General features: G+C 36.9%; 1 protein-coding gene and 1 non-coding gene across 11 annotated transcripts in view; one reads left to right on the top strand and one right to left on the bottom strand.

Annotated features, from left to right (window-relative positions):
• The window catches only part of HECTD4 (HECT domain E3 ubiquitin protein ligase 4), a 164,631-nt gene that overhangs the window by 120,822 nt on the left and 18,585 nt on the right, over positions 1-25,224 (bottom strand). For all 10 annotated transcript variants that reach the window (XM_074355855.1, XM_074355854.1, XM_074355850.1 and 7 more), the window contains exon 2: positions 2,923-3,440. In XM_074355855.1, the coding sequence (XP_074211956.1) occupies positions 2,923-3,440 (518 nt within the window). The remainder of the gene's footprint in view (positions 1-2,922; positions 3,441-25,224) is intronic.
• On the top strand, positions 18,644-18,708 carry LOC123612731 (U7 small nuclear RNA). The gene has a single exon (XR_006720023.1). It is a non-coding gene; the product is annotated as a U7 small nuclear RNA (small nuclear RNA).

Raw genomic sequence — 25,224 nt, forward strand, 5'->3', positions numbered from 1 at the left:
TGTAATGCCTGCAGAGCTCACCCACACCTGGTTTTCTTTTGGTTCCCAAGGCTTGAGGCTCTGGGAAGTCTGTAATATAGTCAGTAGCATCTAAAAGAAGGTGCGTTTAAGATGCACAGGACTTACCTGGCCAGATTCTAAGTATAAATCACCACAAGAACATTTCCTGAACTAAATGATCGCCTGTATCAGAGGGGCAGACTTCGGATTGCTGCCTTCCTCTCTTAGCCAAGACTTTAATTGCTCAGTATCATGTGCCTAAACCCAAAAGAAATGGAACACCTAACGTGGGGCCAAGGAGGCCTAGAGTTCTCCTCTTAACTGCCCCTTTCACTATCCCTGGTGTTTAAAGAATCAAAACCAAAGAACCGTCTAAGGAAGGGAGGCAGCAACTGGGTATAAAAGCACAAGCTGGGAGTCAGGACCCCCAGGCTGTGAAACCTGGCTCTGCCACTCACCCTAGGCACCATCTCAGTCTCGTCACCAGACTCCTATGGGTTTTTGCTGCTTCATCTATCCAGCAGGGATACCTCCCTGGGGTACAATGAAGTTAAAATAAAGGGGCAAAAGCACACTGGAACACTTAAAACCATTAAACCAGCTGTAAGATATTACCTGCCAGACCCAATCAGATTTTAACAGTACAATTTAAACTCCTTCCATGGCTCCCAAGCCCTTACATCCTCATCTGGGCCCTGCCAGCCTCATTCCTGCCCCCTCCTTCTACCCCTGCATCCCAGCCGCCCTGCTCACGCTGCTGCCCTTCAGTCACCCCAAGCACAGGAAGAGGATCAGAGCCGTGCCACTTGCTGCTCCTCTTGCCTGGAACACCCCGTCACTGGCTTTTTTGTGTGACTGGCTCTTGCTCATCATCTAGGCCTCAGTCCAAATGTCACCTCTTCAGTAAGGCCTTCCCTGGTATCCCCAGCTAACGCTGATCCCCACTTCCACTTAAGTCACTCTCTATCAAAATATCCTGGTTTGTCTTTACAATGAATATTCCTCTCTGAAAATATCTTATATATACATTTGTTGCTAGTTGTCTACCTGTCTCACTCTCATATAAACTTCATAATCTGAGGGATCATCTACCTTGCTTACTGCTATAGCCCCACTGCCTAGAAGGCTACTTTGCACGTGGTGAATGAGCAATAATGATTTATGAAATGAACTGCCCAGAGTCCATTCAACTGTAAGATTAGAGACTATGACTCACTATTTCCCAAGGTTCCTGGCAGAGGAACATCAGAGGTGTTCGATAAATGATGGTTGAATAAAAAAACATCTTCAACATATTTTGGAGAAGTCATTCTGTCTTTGAGAGCATCATTCTCAAAAGTTCAGTAATATGTTCCTAGTAATTTCGTTAAAGGAAATGACCTAACACTGGAAAGCATGTGAATTCTGAAGTAAATAAAGCTAAGTACAAGGTGATAATACTAGGAAAAGAATGCAGGAACCATCTAAAAGCATAAACAAAAACACACACTCAAGAAGAAAAAAATATAAACACTCATTTCAACATTTCTGCTGAATGGAATTTGGAATCTCAAATATACAAAGCAATTTCAATAACTATCTGTGGTTCAGACTAAATTAGGGACCATAATTTTAAAAAAGTGAGTTTATGATCCAATGTTCAATTAAAACATTTGAAACTGAAGAGCTGATGATTATTCCAGACATCCTAAATCTAAAGATAGGACTACCTAAAAGCAAAATTTCCCAAAGTGAGATTTTTGCATTAATAACAAATCTATTTAGGGCTCAAAACTGTCCTCTGCATAACCCCCCAAAAATAAATCAATCCAATATAAAGCCTTTACACAGAAACTTATTTTAGTACAGGTCACCCAATAATGTCTCCAGTATTAAGCTCATGTCAGGATTTCCATAATCAACTACAGTTTTCAAGGATCTAAAACTAGGCTATGACAGTTCGCTCAGGGCAAAGAAACTGACAATAAATACTGGTGCCATTTTGCTTTAAAAATAGCTTGAGATTCAACCATTTAAAGGTCAACTTTGAAACCATAAAAATAGAGGAAGAAGTCTTATAGCTAAGAACCTCATAATCCTCCAAGAAGAATTTTCCCACACATGCTTCACTAAAAAAAGGAAGGACCCAATCAAAGAAAAATTCTGAAGGGAGAGGAACAGATTAGTGACACTCATCTGTCAGACCATGGTCCTAATTGGTCCCTAGACAATTAGGTTAGAGGAAAGCAAAGGTAGTGAACCTTTTTCTCACAAATATGTGAGAATGACCACACAGTTTACTGGGCAGGAGAATGTAAGAAATCCTCTCCTGGAAAACATACTTCCTATTGACAGTGGATCAATAACATCAACTTACACGTCAAAGACAGCATGTTGTTAGGTCTTGATACATACAGAGAGAGCTTTTAATTAAATTGATGAAGCCAAGCATCAAGGTGCAGAAACATAATTTGTGACCAAGTCTGTGTGACCGAGTCTGGGTGAGTAATAACCCGCCCCCTCGCTGATGCACTCCTTATAGACACGCATGAAAAAAATTAAAACCTCTGCATATTTTTTTGATGCTCCTTCCGGGAGAAATACAAACATAACATCCTCCACTAACGACCTCATGCAAAACACTAATCATCGAAGGGGTGAACAGACAGTGGCGAGTGTTCTCCATTTTAAACTGTTTAAGGTGTTATCGCGGTATAACGGAAAGCAAAAACTTAAACTTAGGTTCCAGCTCCATCTCCCCAGTGCCAAGTTTTGGTGAAAGCATCTTATGCACTATCAAGGCTATGAAATTCAACACTGAAAGCAAAGAACGACTTCTGAATATTAAGCCTTCCACTGGAGGACGCTGCCCTCTCGTTCATTCACCCAACCCAGGCAGCAGCCGTCACAAGGTCACTGGTTAGCACTTTTGATTTTCCTTACCTGGCACATGCCAAAGCCACCAGGGCAGCAGCAGCATTTTCTTTTTGCTTATGTGGGATGTGTCGGCCTGTGTCAGAAGTCTCCTCTAGCCAGGAGCACAGCAAAGTTTCAATTCCATTGAGACAGTCGGCGGGCTCCTTGGTCAAGCTCAAAGGCTGGCAGTCGCGAAGGCAGTTCAATAGCACCTCAGCAGTTATGTTACAGAGAGAGGGGTCTGTTCTACTCTGGGACTGAATAAGGGGGAAGACCAGCAGGAGCCCCATCCTCGATGTGAACGGAGCTTGCTCGGGTTGCTGCAGCAAGCCCTGGCGTTTGAGCAGGGCCAAAGTTTCTTCATCCCCCGAGCTCTCCCTTTCATGCTGCTCTTCCAAGGCCAGCTGGCGCTGGGCATTCCACAGTCCTCGCAGGGCGTTCAGGCGGTATTCCAGCAGGCGGGCGTAAGCGTTACTCTGATTCCCACAAACAGAGCGCAAACGTTCTGCTAATTCTGTCGGGTTCTTGGTCTCAAATGTTAAAATCTAAGGAAAGAATCAATAGAGAAGAAGTTGGTGTGTACAGCTTTCACCATTGCTCTCATCGATGGAAGCAAATCTATCCAACGGTATCTAAAAATGGCCCACATCAACAATTCTTTTCATTGTGACCAAATACGAAAATGGGCACTGTAAAGCCAGGTTGCTGATGCTGACTTTCACCCCCCTCCCCTGGCATTTCTGCTAGTGCTCCTGTTAAAAGTGAGATTAGGACCCAAATCATTAAAATAATTAAGTGCGGAAGTCAAAAGTTGATTTGGAAAAAAAAAAGTTGAGTAACATTCTAGAAAATTGAGGTGTAAATCTTTATTCAATGCCTGGGTTATAAATCTATATCTCTAACTTCTATTACCAGGTGGATTGTCAGTGAAAACAGAAGAAGTTTTATCTTCAAAATCAAAAATACCTACTAATAATGTGATTGTTTATTAATCTTTGATTTTGAAGGACACTCCATTCTTACCACTGTTAATCCATTATTTCAATTGGTGATAGGTATAGATTTATCTAGTTCACACTGATAACGGAACCACCACTATTTTCTTGCCAAAAACAATTATCAGGAGACCTTCTTGAGATTTTCAACAGCTGAGGAAAAAATAAAACCATCAAATCCTCAATTAACTAAGAAAGTAAACTGCTTTATCAAGATAACGAATCATTTTTTTTTGAAACCTTGAAGAAATGTATCCCTGACTTGTTAATGTTATTTTTTTCTGATAAAATGTAAAACTGTGCTGGAAGCCACGCTTCTCCGAAGCAGCCCCTCAGAGGAACCTGGGAAGCGGGCTTCCGGGCCAGTGCTATTCGGCTCAGATAAAACTCTTCTCTACACTACAAAAAAAAAAGACGCAAACTAAATTTATGATGCAAAGAATTATACATATAAATTTGACTAAGTTAAAATGAATGAAGTGTTGTATCCAACAAATAAAGGAAGGTATTCTTAGAGCAAGCACATGAAAACAGATTATCAGGTGCCAGAGGGGTCTGGTTCTCAGCAGACCAGAAAGTTGAGATGGGAAGAGGCTTGGCACAAAAGCAAAGAAAACGTGAAAAAAAATCACAAAATTTTAAATTTCATCATCTTCTCAGTTACGAGTATCTAAACAAGTAAGAAATTTTATTGCATTTTTTAAAAGCTTTCCAATATTGATTTTGTAATTTCCACCCAAAACAACTCTGATATAAAATACATATGTGCTCCAAATATATTTTTACTTATGCAACATTGACCAGCTACTTATGTTATATGAAGCAACTACTAAAAAATTCAATACAGGCTTTTATTGGACTCAAGAATCAAAGAACAATTCAGTAACACTAAACCCAGCTATTTATTTTTATTGTCAATCTCAAAATGTAAGTGCTTCTGAAACATGGTATTTCATGGTTCATAAACTGATGTTTATGAGAGAATCTGTAGCTAACTCCAAATATTAACATTAGCTAAAAAATATATATACTATACTTCTGCATTTTTCCCATGGTTCTATTTTTATAAGCACTTCAGTTATATTTTTAGCATTCTACTTGAAAGACAAATATTCTAAAAGGATTTGAGTTATAATATAATTAACCCAATATTATATAACATACACACTTAAGTGACTATAATGTTTATTGATTTAGCAGTATCTAAAGCACACTACGCTTTCAGAAATCCATTAGATTACTCAGCACTATCCATTTCAGTGGCCCCTTATGAAAACTAAGAACTGTCCGATATGCTGCTGTTTTTTAAGAATTCTAAAGTTTGAAGGTCATGGCCTAAAGTTATATTATAAAGACATCAGACCTTTGGGTTTTAGTAAGTGAGCTATGGAGGATCTATTCTGGTGCTTATGAATATTAAATAATTTGTCTCAGATCCTCATATCAGTGACAGCTCTTGACAAATAAGATAAAAGACCAAAATGTCATTAGAAAATTAGTATTTTTTTGTCTTTAAAAAGGAAAAACGCTATTTAAGGAAAAGGGAAGGTTCCCATCACCCTTAATCAGAAGGAAGGTTTACTAACTATACTTCGGTGATAATGCTGAAGTCACCCCCATTAAAGGAGCAACATTCAAAGTAACTCATAGTCTTTATATGATTTATCATACATGGCATACACATTTTCAAGCTAAACAACAATCACTCTGAAAAGCTAAGAGAAAGTAGGCAAGATATTCTTTGCCAGCCAAATCTGGCTGTGAGCAAGACTCCAATATTTGACATAAGAACAGTTATAGAGGATCGTATCATTTTAGCCAATTTATTTCCATTTTCCATCTGGGAAAATATGGAACATGTACCTGCCAGCCATGATGCAAAATGTAAAATGCCAATATGCATTTCAAGTAAATGTGGCAGGGAGAATAAGCATATAGAGGCTTTTCATGGGATAGAAAGTATTATATATCGAAATAAGGAAACTAACTAGGCTAATAATTAGCAGAAAAGTCAGGATTGGGGAATGAACTACTGTATTCCCCTAAATGTAAATCTCAATCTCCATCAACCTTGCTGTTCAGAAGAGCAGAGATATAATTCCCTCAAAGGGTCAAGAAAGAAACTAAAAGATGTATTAGCTTCTACTTCTGATAGAAGTAGAAAGATATCTCATTTCTAAGAATTTATCCTAAAGAAAGAGTCCAGAAATAAAAATTCACAGAGATTTTCACTGCAGTCTTATTATAGTGGAAAAAGTGGAAGCAATCTCAAAATCCAGAAGTGTTCAATTAAATTATAACATATCACAGTAGAATATTATGCCATAAATAAAAATAATTAAAATCACACAATAAAAAGCAGTATAAAAATTGTGTATGCCCCATAATTAGGTTATGTAAAGCATATGCATTCAGTTTTGAAATGTCATTAGTATTTGTGACAACAGAAACATGAGGGGTTTTTCACTCTATTAAAAAAATTAAACGTAACAGTGATGACAAGTTAGTTTATGTTGAAGAAAAGCAGTCATATCTAGAGCTAATATTTTACACAAGCAGACACTATCTTTAAATAACTGCTAGTCAAACAAATGGGAACACAATTGATGTATTCAACATTTGGGAGACATATCTGACAAAGATAATCACAAGTACCATAGGAAGTACTTTCCTTAAATCCATTCACTAGTCCCACCTATTCTACTTTGGCAGCAATTTCTCTCAATGTAGGGCTGGTTATACTCCTGGCTAGGAGAGAGAACTGTGGGGTGGGATGGGGGACACTACTGTGGATCCTAGGAACTACCAGTGGACAATAAAACCTTTCATTCTCCAAAAAGAAAGGACATTTAAAACTCAGGATCACTCAAGCTGCAAATAAATGAATTCCTATGCTCCTTAGTATGGAACATTAACCGACTCAATTCATTACACGAACCTGTCAGCATAAAAGGAATTTAAACCTGAATTATTCCAAAGCAGATCAACTGGCCAGACTTGCAACCCTAGTACAAAACTTTTCAGTAGAGGCTACAGAATACCAAAACCCTCTCAAGTGATGGAGTGGATTTTTAAACCCTTCTACAGGTTTTCCTACCATTTTCACATTATGAAGATGGCAATCATGGCCAAATTGAATTGCATATGGCAACTCAGAGAAGATGAGAATGGTTTCAGTGAACCAAGTAGATGAATCATGAATGGAAGGATGGAATTCTATCTCCACTACGAAAGCTGAAATCAAGAGTGGATCACTTATCAATTAAATTAGACTCTGAGGCTGCATGACCTTATCCAGTCTTGGAAATATATATTCAAACTCTCTTTCTACATCACCTATTTTTCAAAAGGGTCTTAACTGATAACCACGATTAAATTTCACACTTTAATTCATGAGTTTTAGCCCCTAAGGCTTGGATCAAAACTATGAATGGACCCTCACGTATCACCAGATTAATCAGCTTTGGCTCAGCCCTATAAAACTTTCTCCAGCACATGATGATTTTTCCCAGATCCCTGTATAACTGCTACTGAGAACAGGATTGTTGTAACTGTGAGGACTCCCACATGTAAGAAATTATCGTTCAAATTCTTTTTGCATGAAAATTCCATCTTGTCCTGGTCCCTGCCCAGTTTTTATCTTTTCTCATTTTCCATGACCAGGGTCCTACTTTTCCATCTCCCTAAACGTGGCCAATGTGGCCTGAACGTCCACACCACTCAGTCTAAACACTACCTATCATTCAGAACTCAGCTCTGCTCCACCACCAACTTTGAAAAACCCTGATTTCTTCTCTCTTCCTCTTTCTCTCTCTCTCTCTCTCCCCCCCTTTCCAGAATAACTTTTTGGTGTTTCCATAGTATCCAGCACATACCTCTATCAGATGGTCAGATATAAACTATAAGGAAAAATGTGTCTGCTGTTTCAATAGGAATGTATCAATGTTTTATTTTTAATAGATGATGTCTATAAAGGAAATGCAGTGAGTGGTATACAGAATGACTTCAAAGTTGATCTGAGGCATGAAATCCAAATCAAAAAATTTCTCCATGTTACAAAATTTTTTTCACCTACACAAAATCTTGACAAAACCAATACAGATCATCTTCCTATGCTTAGTAATCGACAGAATAAAATTCAGAGAAAGATGTAGGAATGAACTCTCGAGATGGTTTGAACGCTGTTACAAATTTTATTATTAGGAGTATTTAAAGAAAAGATATCTATGCAAAGACTAACTTTACCTGTTATTCTTGAATTACATACTTAACGTAAAGACTACTATTGTGTGACATATTCAAATCCTCAGCATAAATATATCTTAGTAAGAAAATCACTGTTGACAATTTAAAAATACAAAAATATAACAAATTAAGGGGGTAGGGTATAGCTCAAGTGGTAGAGCACATGCTTAGCATGCACAAGGTCCTGGGTTCAATCCCCAGTACCTCTTCTAAAAAATAAACCTAATTACCTCCCAACTGCCAAAGTAAAATAATCAAATAATACAATAATAAATAAAATATTATATATAACAAATTAAAGAAGGAAATTATACAGCTCCCAACATGTGTAACACATGCCATTTACTTTAATGGTATTTAAGTCTACCCGCCCTTTCAACTGTGAGCCCTGAAAGGGGGAAACCATGTCTTATTCATACTTGTATCACCAGAGCTTAGCAAAGTGTCTGGCACATAAATGTTTGATAGATTAATGAAGAAGATACATAAATTCCAAGAATAATTCTCTTAGGATGTACATCTGGTTCCCACTGCACATCTAAGTAACCCTCTCTCACTTGGACTAATCATAATTCTGCCTTCTGGAGCAATGGAAAATGATTCTTCCTTTTCCATATAAGAGCTTTCTAATTAGATGAAGAAAATACCTGTGATGGGGGAAGGAACACCAAGACGTGAGTTAGAGCAGTTGTTTTCAACCTGGCTGAACGTCAGAACTGCCTTGAGAGCTTTTAAACAATACTGAGTGGGCTCCACCCTAGTCCAATGAACTCACAATACCTGGGATGGGACCAAGGCTTTTTTTTTTTAAAAAACTCAGGTGAAGGCAATATACAGTCAACATTACAAACCACCCAGTTAGGTGAACCAGGTTCTGGCCCAGCCTCAGCAAATAATTGTCTCCCCTTAGGCATTTTACTTGAATTATCTCAGTCTGTGTTTCTACTATCTATAAAATAAGGGGTTTACACTATTAAGATCAAAGGAAATAATGTACAGGGAGTGCTCTGAAAACCTTGAAACTGCTAAACACTTGTTAAAACATTAAAGATACTTTCTTATTTTGGACCAGATCACAACCAAGAAAGGGAACTTTCCCAGATAAGCCTCTAAGAAGGAAGACCTGACTAGATAAAAGCTGGGAGTGCTGGAGGTGGGGTAGAGGAGGTCTGAATCAAACACATGCTTCATTGGAGCCAATACAGTTTAAAAAATGCTAATGCAATCTTAATACATTAGTAGAATTCCTGTGTCAGAAGCAAGGGAGCTAATAATCCCATTTATATTCTGCAATAGTCAAACTATAACTGGAATATCCTGTTCAAAGTACCTCATTTTAAGCAGTCATTAACAGACTATGTGTCCAAAAGAGGGTGATTTGACTAATCTGGCAATCATGTCACATGAGAAATGGTTAAGGAACTAGGGATGCGTGGCCCTCAAAAGAGATGAGCTGGAAAGGGGAGCTGCTTTCATAAGACTCAAGGGCAGTCATGTGGAAGATGAAGACTTATTCTCTATTGCTTCAGAAGAGGCAGAAACAGAAAGTTACTGGGATGCACGGCCCAACAAAGAACTTCATAATAATGCAAATAGAATTCCTGGATGTATTTACTTTCAAAAGAGAGTCTTGGGATCCAATTACAAACACTGTTTCAAGAGGTCTAGGATATACCCTGGAATCTGCACCTAAAACAGGCTCTCTGGGTGACTCTGGGTAGTCCGTTTTTAAACATAATAATCTTTATAAAAGGTTTATTATAGTATAATACACCCACCATAAAATTCACTAAATTAGAGTATACAGTCCACGCTCGTTTCGGCAACACATACTTTCTTTTAAAAGTATACAATTTAATGGCTTTTAGCATATTCACAGAGTTGCACAATTATTACCATAAATTTAGAACACTTTCATCACCTCCAGAAGAAATTCTGTATCTATTAGCAGTCACTCCCCATTTTCCCCGAAATCTCTCAGCCCTAGGCAAACACTAATCTACTATCTCTACAGATTTAACTATTGTTTACATTTAAAAGAAATGAAATTATACTCTAAGAGCTATTTTGTGCCTGCCCTCTCACTTAACATGTTTAAAATTTATCTATGTTGTACCATGTATCAGTGGTTTATGCCTTTTTATTGCTTAATAATATTCCATTTTATGGGTATACCACAACTCATTTATCCATTAATTAGCTAGATAGAGATGAGTTATTTTCACTTTTTGGCTATTACAAACAATACTGTTATGAACATTCAAGAACAAGTTTTTGTATGGACATAAGGGATGAAAACCTAAGAGTGAAACTGCAGAGTCACATGGTAATTCTTTTGACCCTCTGGAGAAACTGTTAAGCTGTTTTCCAAAAGTGGCTGCACATTTTACATTCCTACCAGTAATGTATGAAGATTTCAATTTTTCCACATTATTCTAACACCTGTTATCTGTCTTTTGATTAGAGCCATTCAGGGGAGTGTGAAGTGGTGACTCCTGTGGTTTTGATTTGCGTTTCCCTGAAGGCTAATGATGTTAAGCATCTTTTCATGGGCTAATTGGTCATTTGTATATCTTCTTTGGAAAAACAGTCCATTTTGAGAAACAATGATTTTGCCAAACCAATAAGGACAATAACTTCAATGGACAGAACTACACATCAAATACATTTACCTCCACAAACTTATAATGATATTACAAAGCAAAAAAAGTGAAGGATGTTGGCAAACCAACTCTATTTTGAAAATTAGTTAATATAGGGAAAGATTCAATCATTTATCCTGCCTTTCTCCTATAAACTGTCCACCTAGGTAAGCAACAGTTGATGAAAGAAAACTTCTCTTTATAGAAAAATTCCAGCTAATAAATGAAAGAAAGGCAGACTATCATTATTTTGCAATCTCAATGTAACTAGGTCTAGGCATTGAGCATTAGCAGCTGCAAACATCACACAAAAAGCAGCAGACATTATGTGCCTACTGAAAAATATACACCACCACCCGTGAAGCAGTCTTACCAAAAATAAAGAGGGAAAATGAATATACAGGAAATAGGACAGAAAAAACATGTTAAACTATTCCAAGTGGGTACAATAAGCATCACCTAGACGGTGGGAAACACAACAGGACAATGTATCAACTTTCTTCTACAAATAAATTGTAAGGCAGGAAAAAAAAAAAAGAACATGTAGTTTAAAAAACAATCAGCCAATCTCAATGTGTGCGTCTTATTTAGATCCTGATTCAATTAACCTGTTAAAAATATTAGCACAGTTATAGGACAATTGGAAATTTGAACACTGCCTGCATATTTAATTAGAGAATTATTGTTAATTTTTAAAGATATGAAATATTATTACGGTTTTTGTAATGAGTCCTTATCTTTCAGATACATATTGAAATACATATGGATAAAATGATAGGATGTCACAGATTTACTTCAAAATAATATGGGAATAATATGGGAAAGAGAGAAATAGGTGGTAATACAGCTGAAACAAGATTGGCATGAGTTGAAAATTGTTGAAGTTGCTAATGAGCATATAAGGATTTGTTATGCAATTCTGTCTACTTTAATATTTTTGCAATTTTCCAAATTTTTTATAAGAAAAGAGTTTTTGTTTTTTTTGTTTTTTAAAAAAAGCTTATCAAAACCAAAAGCTTAAGAGGTTGTTAGGGTCCCATCACTGGCCATAATCAAGAAGAAACTGGATGGCCCTTTATTATAGTTCTTGTAATGTAAATGACACACAGGCATTTCTTCTTCAAATGCTAGGATTCTACTAAAATAAGCAGTCTTAAAGAGACCTGGCTAAATCACCTCAATTTGCCACTTAATTTGGCTAACAGAAACTTATTCTTGGGACTCTCAAAACGGTTTACCAACAACTATGAGTAACCCAGTTTCCTCGGTATATAAATATATCTGCTTAAATGCTTCCCTTTAAGGAACACAACAGAAGAAAGAAATTAATCAAATGAGAATATACATTTAAAGAAAAAATTTTAAGCATCAAATACAGTTCTAAGATACAAGTATTGTTAGCATGTGGAACATGTTTATCATCAAACAATATATTTTGTGAGACAAGGGCCTGAAAGGTTTTCTGGAACTGATAACTAATATCTGTTCCCTTAAAACAGATGGACAAATATACCATCTTATTGAGCAGATAGGTTATAGTTAACTGCCCCTTCCCAAAAAATGCTATTTTACCAATCTATGTTTATTTAGCCAAAAAGTCTTAATGTGGGATAGAGTAAAAACAGAAACAAACCAAACAGAAACTAAAGAGCATGCCAATTCATGTAATGAGTACCAAAGAGTCACTGGATTATTTTCAAGAGAAGAAAGAGTGTATGCAGAAGATATTAATTTTAGTGGTTAGGAGATGAGGCAAGAGAAATAATAGGTATAATACAGTATCTACAGCATATTTATTAATTTAACCAAGCCCCTCACCTTCATTATTAACAGTATTCAATATCAACATTTTTACCTTCTTATTAGTGTACTCATCTGTTTTTGCATTCTGAACTATATTTTTAAAGTTTACACTAAAGTTCATAGAACTGCTTAGAAAAATCTCCTATTGGTAAAATGCAAAAGTACCAAAATGCTTAGAAGAACGTGAAACAACAGGAATTCTTACACACTTCTGGTGGAAATATAAATTGGTACAAACAGCTTAGAAAACAATTGGCACTGTCCAGTTAAAATGAAAATGCATTGTCTTAGTTCCCCGTGGCTGCTATAACAAATCACCATACACTTAGTGGCTTAAAACAACAGATATTTCTTTTCTCACAGTTCTGGAGGCCAGAGTCTAAAATGAGCCTCCCTGGGCCAAATTCAAGGTGCTGGCAGGGCCGCACTGCCTCCGGAGGCTCTAGGAGACGACTCATTTCTTGGCTCTTCCACTTTTTGGTGGCTGCTGGTATTCCTGGGCTGTAGGCACAACACTTCGGTCTCTGCCTCTGTGATCACACGGCCTTCTCCTCTTATACTCCGTGTAATCTCCCTCTGCCTCTCCTCTATTAAGGACACTTGTGATTGCATTTAGGGCCCACCTGATAATCTAAGATAATCTCCCTAGCTCAAGATCCTTAACTTAATCACATCTGCAAAGAGCCTCTTTCCATATAAGGTAACATTCACAGGTTCTAGGGATCAGGACCAGTATCTCTGGAAGCCATCCTTCAGCCTACTCCATGCATACAGCCTACGCTACAGCAATTCATCCCTAGGTAACTCCCTGCAGAGGCGCCTGCACATGAACACCAGATGACAAGCACAAGAATATTCACAGCAGCATCGTTTATAATAACAACAAAACTGGAAACAACTCAAACATCCATTAACAGAATGGATACTCTGTGATGTAGTCATATAATTACAGAGCAGTGAAAACAAAAAAGTACTGCTACACACATCGACATGGAAGAATCATATAACGCACGTGGAGCGGGAAAAAAACCAAGTCACAAAAAAATATATATGGCATACTACATTTATACAGTAAGGTCTTCAAACACACAAAACTGAGCTCTGTAATGTTTAGAGCTGTGTGCAAAATATGATAAAACAATGAAGAAAAGCAAAGAAAAATAAACAAAATTCAGGATAGTGGTTTCCTATGTGGGAGAGAGGGACAGTTGGACGGTAGAGCATGCAGAGAGCTTTAAAGGTATTGGTAAGGGCCCATTTCTTAACTGGGTTGTGGAGTAACAGAATATATATATATATATATATTTTTAATTTAAATATTCAAAAATTCTACCCCAAATGTATATACCTTACATATATACCTTTGAATTTATAATGTATTTAATAATAATAAATGTTGTAATTCCCACTGATTATTCTAGCCCTGAAAAGTGGATTAAGATCATTCTCCCCACTACTGATAAGCACTTAGTTGTTTCTCTACAGATCCCAGTATAAGGTGTGAACAGCCCAAGCGCTTCACATTTTTAGGAAGAGTGTGAGCTGATGGCACGAGCTAAGCTCTGGGTGATGCTGTGGTTGGCTCTGTCTCCTGAAGGAGCTGCTGGTTGTCTAGGGAGACTAACGCCTGGCGCAGAGACTCCTAATGCCTCCCAGGGGACATTTGGCAATGCCTAGAAATATTTTTGGTTGTCATAACACAAATAGAAGGTGCTACTGGCATCTAGTGGGTAGAGGCCAGGGACGCTGCTTAACATCCTACAACGTAAGGGAAGCCCCCACCACGAGGAATCACCTGGCCAAGGTTGGAAACTCCTGCTTTTTAGTAACCACTTGATTGAGTGCACACAATAAGCCTACCTAACTACTGCCACCTGCCGTTAAGTGTGAAGAAGCAACCTCCCATTGTAGAAAGTTCCGGTCTGCGAAATTTGGCAGTCCTCAGAATTGTGCACAAGAGAGATTCTAATCATATACTCAATGAAAATACAAGGTTTATAGATAATTATTATTTCCAAAGGGATTCTGATAGACTGTAACCTCCTCAAGGGGGCAGACTTAAGATTCGTTCATCATTTTATCTTCTGCACTACAATCTTGGCATGTTTTAAATTGTTTCTCCTTAAATAAGGCACAGAGCACAGCACCTGGCATGTAGTAAGCACTCGGTAACATTAGTTAAAATTATTTTCAAGGGGGGTGTATAGCTCAAGGGGTAGAGCGCATGTTTAGCATGATAAGGTCCTGGGTTCAATTCCCAGTACTTCCTTCAAAAATAACCTTAATTGCCTCCCCCTTGCCAAAATAAAATAATTAAATAATGCAATAATAAATAAATATAAAAATATTAAATTAAAAATTATTTTTTAAAATATTATTTTCAAAGTCAGTCAGTATAGCTTACAGCTTTTTGTCTGGTTTTGTTCCCTAATGTATCCCAAGCACCAGAGAACCTGGCACATACCAGAGGCTCAATAAATATTTACTGAATGAGCAAATGCTCATAAAAATGCTACCTGACAGTGAACATGCATGACCCCAAAGAAAACAAAACAAAACAACAGAAAGCAAAAGACACAATGAGGCACCATTTGCAAACAGTCTCCCAGGTCAGCACTTCTAATGGGACTCCTGACCTCATCTTCCTCTAGTCAGCAAGAACAAAAAAGCTGAAATCAGTATCATCCGGACTTTGTCGCTTATAAGATCAAAGACCTGTGGCCTGTAATTGTTAGGCAAGGACACAAACAGGCACCCAGCGACTACTCACTAAAAATTACTGATGACCACGGCTGACCACTAAGTACCTCTAAGAAACACAAAAAATGCTTCATCTTTTATGCCACTGCATCTTGCCCTTCTCACCAATTCCTACTCACAGCTGTGCCTGACTAATTAAAACTGCCCAAAAACCTCGTCTATCACTTTACTGGTTATTTCTTCTACTAAATCAAAAGATTCCACTTTAGAATTCAAGTCCATCTGTCTCCCTCAGTCTGCAAAGAACAAATGTTCAGAAAAACTAACCAACTAGCTAAAATTAAATGTACCTTTTGTAGCTAAGACTTAATATGTTGTTGGGGGCAGGGAGGAAGGCATCTAAGGATAAACCACTAAAAAGAAGATAACACAAAGCTTAACCCTATTAGATACTTAGATATTCAACTCTTAGCAAATCAGAGACAAATCCAGAAACTCTTGGCTAAAACGGGTTTACATCTAAGGGCAACTTTCTGGTGAAATTAACACATGTCAAACATTGCTCACCCAAAATAATTATATAGGGCTATCAACCCCAAAGGTTTGCTCATCCATTTTCCTCTCATCTGGACATTAGAAAACCTAAATTGGCTCATAATCCATAGCTTCACTTTGATATCTGAAATATGGATGATTTATTGGTGAGCTACAGGCCCTGTCCCATGATCAGGAAAACACTAAAAAATCCACTTTTTATGACCTTTATCTGGAATCTGTAATTTCACATTTCTAACAGTTTTATAAATTATTACAGCAAAATACATAAAATTCTCGGTACAACTTTTACTATCATAACTTCTGAATTATAAAGTCCTTGCCTAGAAATGATACACGATGATCACAAGAAAAAGACCTAGTGCATTACGGATTTCAACAGCCAGAAGTTGCTTCTGTGAGATTTTGGATGGATTAATTTTTACTGCCAAAGCCAAATATATCAAATTATATCATGTTATGCCTATGTTCTGAAATGTCACAAAATATCTAAAGTTCAATTTCTCTTTCCAACATGATTTTTTTTAATCAAAGGGATCTTTTCTTTAGTAAGCAATGTAGCAGACAACAAGATGAAGCATAAAAAATCTTACATGTTGGAGATTTATTTCAAAAACACTATAATTTACCACATCAATGTACATTTAACTTACTACACTCTGTACTACCCAGGGGTTACTGATCAAATGAAAAATAAGGCTCTTTCTTTTTTGTCAAAATCATATAACTGCAATTCTAGAATTTCACTATAACTCTTAAAACTACAGACAAAAATCACTTCCAAAGATGTCAATTTTTCTTATTGCATGGGAAATGTGTATACCAAATATGACAGAAAATAAATTTCCACCAACTAGGCTTAAAAATATTTTTGTTACATAGATTTGTTGTAAATAGGTTCAACTAGCATGATATCCCAGAGCATATAGGTGATACTGACTAGTGATACTGACAGTCTCACAAAACTATGCTTCACATTTTTTAATAATACTGTTATTTCAACAAATACTACTGAATTCTATTTATAGGTAAATAAGTAAATAGCTAAATAAATAAATCAGCATTCTTCAAATTCAATTCAGCAAACTTTATTTCTGACATGGTTTCTGATGTACCAAGTATTGATAAGCACTGGCAGGATTCAAAATATTTGGAGGTACAAAGACACTGAACATTGTATTAGAGAAAAACTGGCATCTAAAATGCCTATCAACAGGAGGAGGGCTAAATAATTTGTGAGGAAGTTTAAAAGAATGAGGCTTGGGCAATTCATACAAATAAATAAGTAATATAATATAATATAATTATATATAATTCACATATGTGAATTCTATTAAAATAATTATAATCCACACATTCATATAGACACAATACACATATAATTACATATAATTCATAATATAGTCCATATTCACATATATAAATCATGTACACACATACATGAATCAAGCTGTAACATACACTAAGTAGAAGAAAACAAAACTGCCAAAACATGCCTATAACATTTACTGAGGTGACAAAAAAAAGCCAATACTACATATCTCCTATAGTAGCATCTTCAGGCTCTGTGAGAAACAAGCTAAGAGTTGAGATGAACACGCCTGAAGGAGGCCAACTATCGTAGGGGGACAATGAAACGGGATTTGAATAGGGCTGAATGTGAATCCTAAGTACCTCTGCAAAGAACTCCCGGGGCAAGTATGTAGATCACTTAAATTTTTGTAATAAATTTAGATTTCCATTTACTTAGAACTGTCACTCCTGGGAAAACTTAAATTTTTAACTCCAAAGCATTTCTAACTCTTAAAGGCTTTAAGGAGAAAAATCAACAACTACGGAACTATCCTACAATTGTCCTGTTTTAGTGAAAAAACAACTAAAGTCGCAAACTAAAACCAGTGTTATAAGCGGTCCTATGATTTCTGAACCAACTTAAGTTAAGCATAAAGAACATGGCCTGGTGAATAGCCACACTGTAAGAAACTAAGTAAGGCAGCAAGGTCTCAGTCCAAAATACAAATTCCAAAACTAGCTTAACTCAGAGTTCATAAAAAGCTCAACATAGCAGAGGCACGTAGGTACTAACAGGGAGGAAGGGAGACTGGAAACAAAAATGGCAGTAGGTCTCTGGACCATCTTGAGTTTTTCCTCTTGCATATAAAATTCTTGGATTAAGAAAAAAATCATGAACAATGAAACAATACAAAAACAAGAAACAAGACTCTAAACCCTATCTATGAGAACAAACAAAAAGTAACCAACCAAAAAACCAAAATCTTAATAAGAGCAGGTAAAAAGGTAAATAGCAAAATAAGCAATGTGAGGACAATTAAGTATTTCACAAAAGAAAATTACTAGTTATACATTAATCACATTATAACATTTGCCTACAAAGACTGGAAGTAAATTCATGAAATTATGGAGTACAAGTAATTTATATTTTCCTTCATTTTGCTTTTTCAAATTTTCTCCAGAGAACAGATATTACTTTTTTAGGAAGTTCTTTTAGAAAGAGTAAAAAGCAAATGTCTTTCCTAAAGGCTCTAGAAAGCTGTAGTTCAAGAGCTCAAAGGAGGGAACTGTTTTGGTGGTGAGGAAACTACATTTGCAAAATTTACCAAATGCTTATGTGCCAGGGGCTGTGCCAAGAAGCTTCGATTCACTATGGTTCTTAATCTGGAAAATCATAACATGAAGTAGGTAAGTAGTAGTGCTGTCCCCATTAGATAAGAAAATGGCTAGTTTGGAAGATTAAACCAATGACCAAAATCACTTGTAAATGGTGAACTGGGATTAAAAGGCAGTCTCAAATGTCACAGCTCTTTTAGAAATTGTTTAGCAGGTTTTCTGGTCCACATGGGAATCCTGCCCCATCCAAAAATAAAGGCAGTCTGTAAACAGAGCCCCTGTTCTGAACAGCACTACCAGTATTTCCCACACATGTTAGGATCACCTTGAGCACTAGTTAGAAAAGCATACTCCCCTACACCCTCTATCAGAGGTCCTGGAAATCTGTATATCTCATAGGCATCCCAGTAATTCTCACCAGCTATAAGGTGGAAAACCCACCCATTCTCTACTGCCACGCAAACTTTTTGTTAAGATGAACATACAAATTGGCCTTTCTTGCTAGGATGAACTTCTTAAATGCCAGATGCTGCATTCTCCAAAACACAAAAGAAAACCAAGACAGTCTATTGGTTGAAGCCACTCTTGGGTTTCCAGAGAGAGAAAATAACCACTTTATAACATGAAGCAGGAGATTAAGCTTTTGTGTTGAGGCTGCCATAGTTCCTGAATTCCTACAACCTCCACAATTGCTCTGAGAGTCACTGGCAACTTATTTTCCCCAACCATGAACTCAGTGGCTGGGGAAAGGAGAAAGGAGCAGGAGGTGAGTTCAGTGACTGCCCTACTCTGTTGATCTCATTTTTGAAAATAAGAGAAAATGAGATACTGAGTTTCATATTAAAACAGGTTATCAATGATGTGAATTAGTGCATACGTATCTACAGGCAATGGCGAGGTCCACCACAAACTGGAGAATGCAAGTTCCTCCTAAATGCAAATACTTTTTAAAACTCAGCATGTCAAACAAAACCTATCTGTGGGTTGAATCTGACATTCTGACTATAGTCTGCAATGCTTGTGGGCCCAAATTCTTCATACCTCAGTTCCTTTTTCCATAAATATATATCATTTATTATATAAAATAGGTAGGTATATATTTCATGGAGGGGACAAGTATTGAATTTAAATCTCTTACTGATCAATTATACTTCAATAAGGCTGAAAAAAAAAAAAAAACAACCTCTGATGATAAATGAGTTGGTATCCGTCAAGTGGGTTCTTTGAAAAATGAAACTCAGAATTGGAAATAACCTAGTGATTGAAATACTCAGCCAGGTAAAATACGGAATTTACTTGCACTTCACTTACCTACCATGAATCATCAATATGCATATTGAAATTAGGAATGATATCAGACCCCTAGCAGACAAATCACAACCTTCCTTCTATTCCAACACAGCTGAGAGATAAGTCACACTCTCCCCAGTCACTGTGGTTTCCCAACACAGTGATGCTTGGGGCAGAAGGAGAGGGGGGCCCGTGACAGGTGTTAAGAATTGCTGATTTAGAACATAAGGACAGTATGTCGGCCCAAGCTGTGCTTGCTCTCATGCCAATTGCTTGCCATATGAACTATAAACACATTCCATTTATATGGATGACGTGTAATAGGACAATACACAGAATTCCCTGCTTGAGCTTTTTCAGCCTGTCACTTCACTGGCCCTGCCAAGTCCTTGCCCCAGGCTTGAGCAGAAACAGTTCACTTCTTAGTTTGGACAAGCCATAGAGATAAAATAGTGGAGCACAGTGAAGATAAAAGTAAGTTTTTAAAGATCAAGTATTCGAGTTGAAGTGGAAAAGCTTCTTTATCTTTTATTCAAATCACTGCAGCACAGAAAAAAACTTATGATTGCTTTGATATTAAGAAATAACTAGATTAACACAAGAAGTGTTCTAGAAGGGTATGCATTAAGAGGACCATATATTTTATCTGGAAGACCCTGGCCTCTTTCTATTTTTGTAAGCAACCTCTAAAGTAAGAGTTAAGGAACCAATCAATTTCATTGTTGAGAGAAATAAGCTTCAACAAGCAGATTCTAGATGTCCTTGAAACAGGTTTTATGATGTTCCTGAATGTTGTATCAACCAGAACTAGGGATCAAAAATTTTAAATTTACATTCACTAAAATAGTAGGTACAGCATAATCCTATTTTTAATTTTTATAATCCTATTTTTTAAATGTGCATGTATATGTTTTATATATAAATGTATGTGTGTACATATACAGTGTATATATGGGGGGAGGAGAGGAAAAGATTCAAAATCTTAAGAGTGGAGAAATTATGGTTTATTTTTACCTTCTTTATTTTCCAAGTTGTGTACAATAAGCAAAAACTGCCTTTAAATCAGGGGGAAGGTTGGATATAATATCATGGGAAGATTATTTAAAATATAAAATATTAGGCAAATAAAGCAGGCTACAAAACAAAAAATATTTCTACTACTTTAAAAATCCCTCAAAATCAACATTTTAAAAATTTGTTGCATGATATTTCCACATCAAATTATTCTCTAGTGAAGACTAACTGGCAAAGATAAGCCATGCTTCTTGGGGAAGAAGTCAGATGAAACATGTAGCTTTGCTTTTCTCTCGTTGAATGAATCTCAACTTATCCATGCTGAGAACAGATGGCAGAAGAAACTGGCACAGAATTCAGCTGTGGCAGTACCAACATGGTGGTCAGCAGGAAACACATTATTCTTAATTTTAACCATTTCCTAGAAACAGTGCCTGGAGTGTTATGGAGTAAAAAAGGATGTGCACGTGGAGGAGGATTTTATTTCTGGCAAGGTGTGAGGGCAAAGGAGAAAAACAAATTGACTAAAGAAACCTACTTAATTCTAGAAAAGCAATAATGTTGGGAATACCTCAAGTAATTTTATATTTCTGAAAATTTTTATATTTGAGGGGAAAGGCTATTGGTAATAAAAATACAGCAATTTTTATTTTGGTATCAAATGTCTTTTTAGACACAAAACCCAAAATAAACATGCCATTCTCATAACATGCTGAAGTGAGGAAGGTAATAATCATTTCTGAGAAAACAGCATATGTTACTGGAAAAAATTATTATTTTGCATAACTTTTCTTATTTTGATTTCACTGATTTTGGGGGCAATACTGTCATATTCTCCCAAGCTTCTAAGCAGTCTAAAGCAAATTCCAGACTTTGCTTCTTAAAGGTTTAAAGTTTCTATTTTGTTTTTCTTTATTAGAGATATGAAGCCAATGAAGTAAAAGAGGTCCTCCCCAATCTCTCAGTATATTTTTATCTAATAAACTCTATGCTTTAGTGTTCTCAGATGAATTCATTTTCCTAGGCTTCAAAAGAATCAAACATCTTTACAGCGTCCCTCAAGTGAATAAGACTTTATTTCATCATAAGAAAAAAATCCAATTTAAAATGCTTAAGGCTGTCAGCAAGACACACCCTCAATTTTTACTGTCCACATGTAATCAGCTCTGATTTATGATGCCAATACTTTGGACCACACATCACACCACACTTTGCTCTCCTTTCTGCTGAGAGGGCTAGGTCACCTCTTTGGGCTAACATGGCGAGCTCGGTCAACTGGAACCAAATACTAAGTTGTGGTTCAATCTACATTAAGGGCCTTTTACTCTCCCTAAGGAAGAGCTCCAACCTGTATCAGAAATCCACTGGAGTGTGAGCGGCAGCATAAACCATCACCTTCATTCATCAGCCACCTCGTTTCCTATTCAGTTTGGGTAAGGGTTGATTTCCTATACCTTGCTGGTCTGAATGATCTGAACCCAGCTTTTTATAGGCATTATCAGGTAGCCGACCCCAGCACAGCCCTCTTGCCTCGCTTTATTAGTGTTTACAAAGAATTCAAATCTCTTTGTTTCCAAAGTAAATCCAGCTTAGTGTGAGAAAGGATGTCCCCAGTGCACGAAGGGGCCACAGCTCATCATCAGCTCTGACACACTATCGCCTCTCACCAAATGTGCCACGGTCGGGTCTGTTTAGTGTCTGCCAGGACGCAGATAAGGGCACACAGCTGGCCCTCCTCCTGCTATCTCAGACTGCGGCTCCCAATACCACAGAGCTCTCCTCTAGGGAACCAATTTGTAGAATCTTGTCATAGTAAAAAACCAACTGAGTGGCTTAGGAAAGAGGACTATAGCAGGTACCTCAACAAAGACAACTCTGGAGATTTCTAGATCTATCAACTATTCATACTGGCTAGATAGATACAAATAAATCTCACACTTTAATAAATAGAAATTTCTAGAGAAGGGGTAAAAATGAGAGTTTTTAATTTGGTGTTTAGTTGGGTTTTTTTCCTATGAAAGCTACAGATAAATCATGGAAGATTGTAACAGAGTATGTTTACATATTTTTAATGCTACATTGCCTGACAAATTGTGCCAATGCTCAAGAAAGATTTCATTACCAAGGCTGTCTTATGTACTTACTTGGTAACATGGCTTAACTGAGAAAACACTGCTTAGTGTAAGAGGCAAAACTGCTAATCCAAGGCATGTCAGTCATTAATCTTCCTGTTCCTCAGTTTCCTAGTCTTTAAAACAAAAACATAGTGGTCCATCCCAAGCTACCTCTCAGAAATGTGACTAAATAAGGTCCATAACTAATATGCCAGTTTCCTCTCATCTATTGGTGCTTTAGTTCAATTTAACAAATATTCAGCAAACATAGCACACTGTGGGTAGTTAAGTAGGCTAAGAGGCTCTGGTTTACAAATATTCATGCAGTTATGGGGAAATTGAGAACTTTTCCCATTAAGGTTTTTTGTTTTTTTGTTTTACAGAATGCCCAGCTCTTAAACATATCAGGAAACTTAAAATATGTCATAGTTTGAATATGACTTGGAAACAAAACCATCAATAAACATAAGACATCCATTTAGTTTGGGCCATATTAGGCCCCTGCAAAGTAGAAACATGGAAAAATGAAAAAGAACAACCCCAAATAAGATCACTAGACACAACCCTTGCTAGCCTAGGAATAGGGAACTAGCAGTCCTATGGAAAAGCCTCAGAATAGGAGGGCTGGAACAGAAACAGCCAAAGAAATAACTTACTATGTTAGATGAATGAATTACTGTCACTGAGTATTAGATTACCTAAAAAAGGGAAAATTTGTAAGTAAAGTTTTGAGGGTAGATTTTACTTTGTGGAGTTGCTGAGGGCGCTGTTTTCCTTTTTTGACGGTACAGAGGTATACAGTTTCCATATGCACAGAAACTACACCTTATGGTAAGGCTGTATTCAAGCCGGTCTTTGACATCTTGATTCCTTTCTGCTATTTACGCGCATCCATTCAAATAAATAAGATACAATAACAATGAGAAACTCTGAGGAAAGGATAAGAGGAAAGGGTAAGGACCATCTGACATCTCTGAGCTGCCAAACAATGATTTGAAGCAAGAATACCCACCTCTTCCCCATTACCTCAAGGTAGGTTTCTAAAATTCTCAAAACATAACTCACTTGATTCACTTTAATTATAAGAAATACACTCAAAGTTTCAAAGTTTTTTAACTGTGTTGTGAAATTTGAACAGGACGGCTTATGATCTACACAAGGGGAGAAAAACACACCCTTTGAGAAAGTTGAACATATTGAAATCAAATAGTAAGACCCAGAAATCTTTTGGTAGTTGCTTGCTACAGAAACATAACCTACTAGCCGAAGTCTTTCCTTAACATCTAAGAGCACAGTTTGGTAAATCTAATCAACGACAGTGAGAGGCCAGGGGACTGTCCTGACCCTTCTGCCCAAGCTTTGGGGCCTCCCGTTTTCTCTATTTGCTCCAGACAATCTTGTTCTCTGCTTTCGTTTTTTCATGAAACTTTATTTCTTCATGAAACCTGAGGTTTTATATAAGGGCTCTGCTTTTCCTTATTATGGTCTACAAGCTTTGTTCAGTCTTACAATGACTCCTTCAGAAGCAGAGGTTTTTTGTTTTTGTTTGAAGGAAAAAACCTCTATTTCTCTAGCTTATGATATCGAATTGGTTTTATCAAAAGACTGTGGATTTTTCCTTGCCTTTTCAGAAGACTGAAACTCCATTTCCCCCTTAGATGTTAAAAAAAAAAACAACTGGGCTCTAATATGGAAAGTACATTTTATGACTAGAACTGCATCTTGTATATATCTTAAAGTAATAGTTTTTTAATCAAAGTATACTTGATTTACAGTGTTGTGTTAGTTTCAGGTGTACAGCAAAGTGATTCAGTTATACATATATTCTTTTCCATTACAGGTTATTACAAGATATTGAATATAGTTCCCTGTTCTATACAATAGGTCCTCGTTGTTTAAAAAAGTAACTAATATTAATGTTCTATTTGAAAGTTTATTTTTAGAGAAACTAGATTGTGCATGAATTGATTTTAGAAACTAGGAAGGAAGCGACCATCAGTATAACCCTATCAGGACAGGCAACTAGAGGCTTCTTAGAAAAAGGTTTCATATCTATTTTACTAACATTTCAAGTCCTAAAACAGGCAAAAACTAGCTGAAATCACTCAGATATAAAAACAAGTTGGGGAAGTTGACCCTAAAAGTCATTAAAACGTTAGCATTACCTAGCCTCCCTTGGGACCATTAAAAGCATTTCTAAGGGATAAAAAGGGAGGCAGGGATGAAAAGGGACAGTCAGCAAGGAGGGGCATGATCTAACCCAGTGCAGAGCTGAACTTCATTCGGGTCACCTATACTAAGGCACAAAGCCCCACAGGGATACGGCCATAGAGCAACACTTAG

The sequence above is a fragment of the Camelus bactrianus genome, chromosome 32 (genome assembly GCF_048773025.1).
Source record: "Camelus bactrianus isolate YW-2024 breed Bactrian camel chromosome 32, ASM4877302v1, whole genome shotgun sequence".
NCBI classification, from domain to species: Eukaryota; Metazoa; Chordata; class Mammalia; order Artiodactyla; family Camelidae; genus Camelus; species Camelus bactrianus.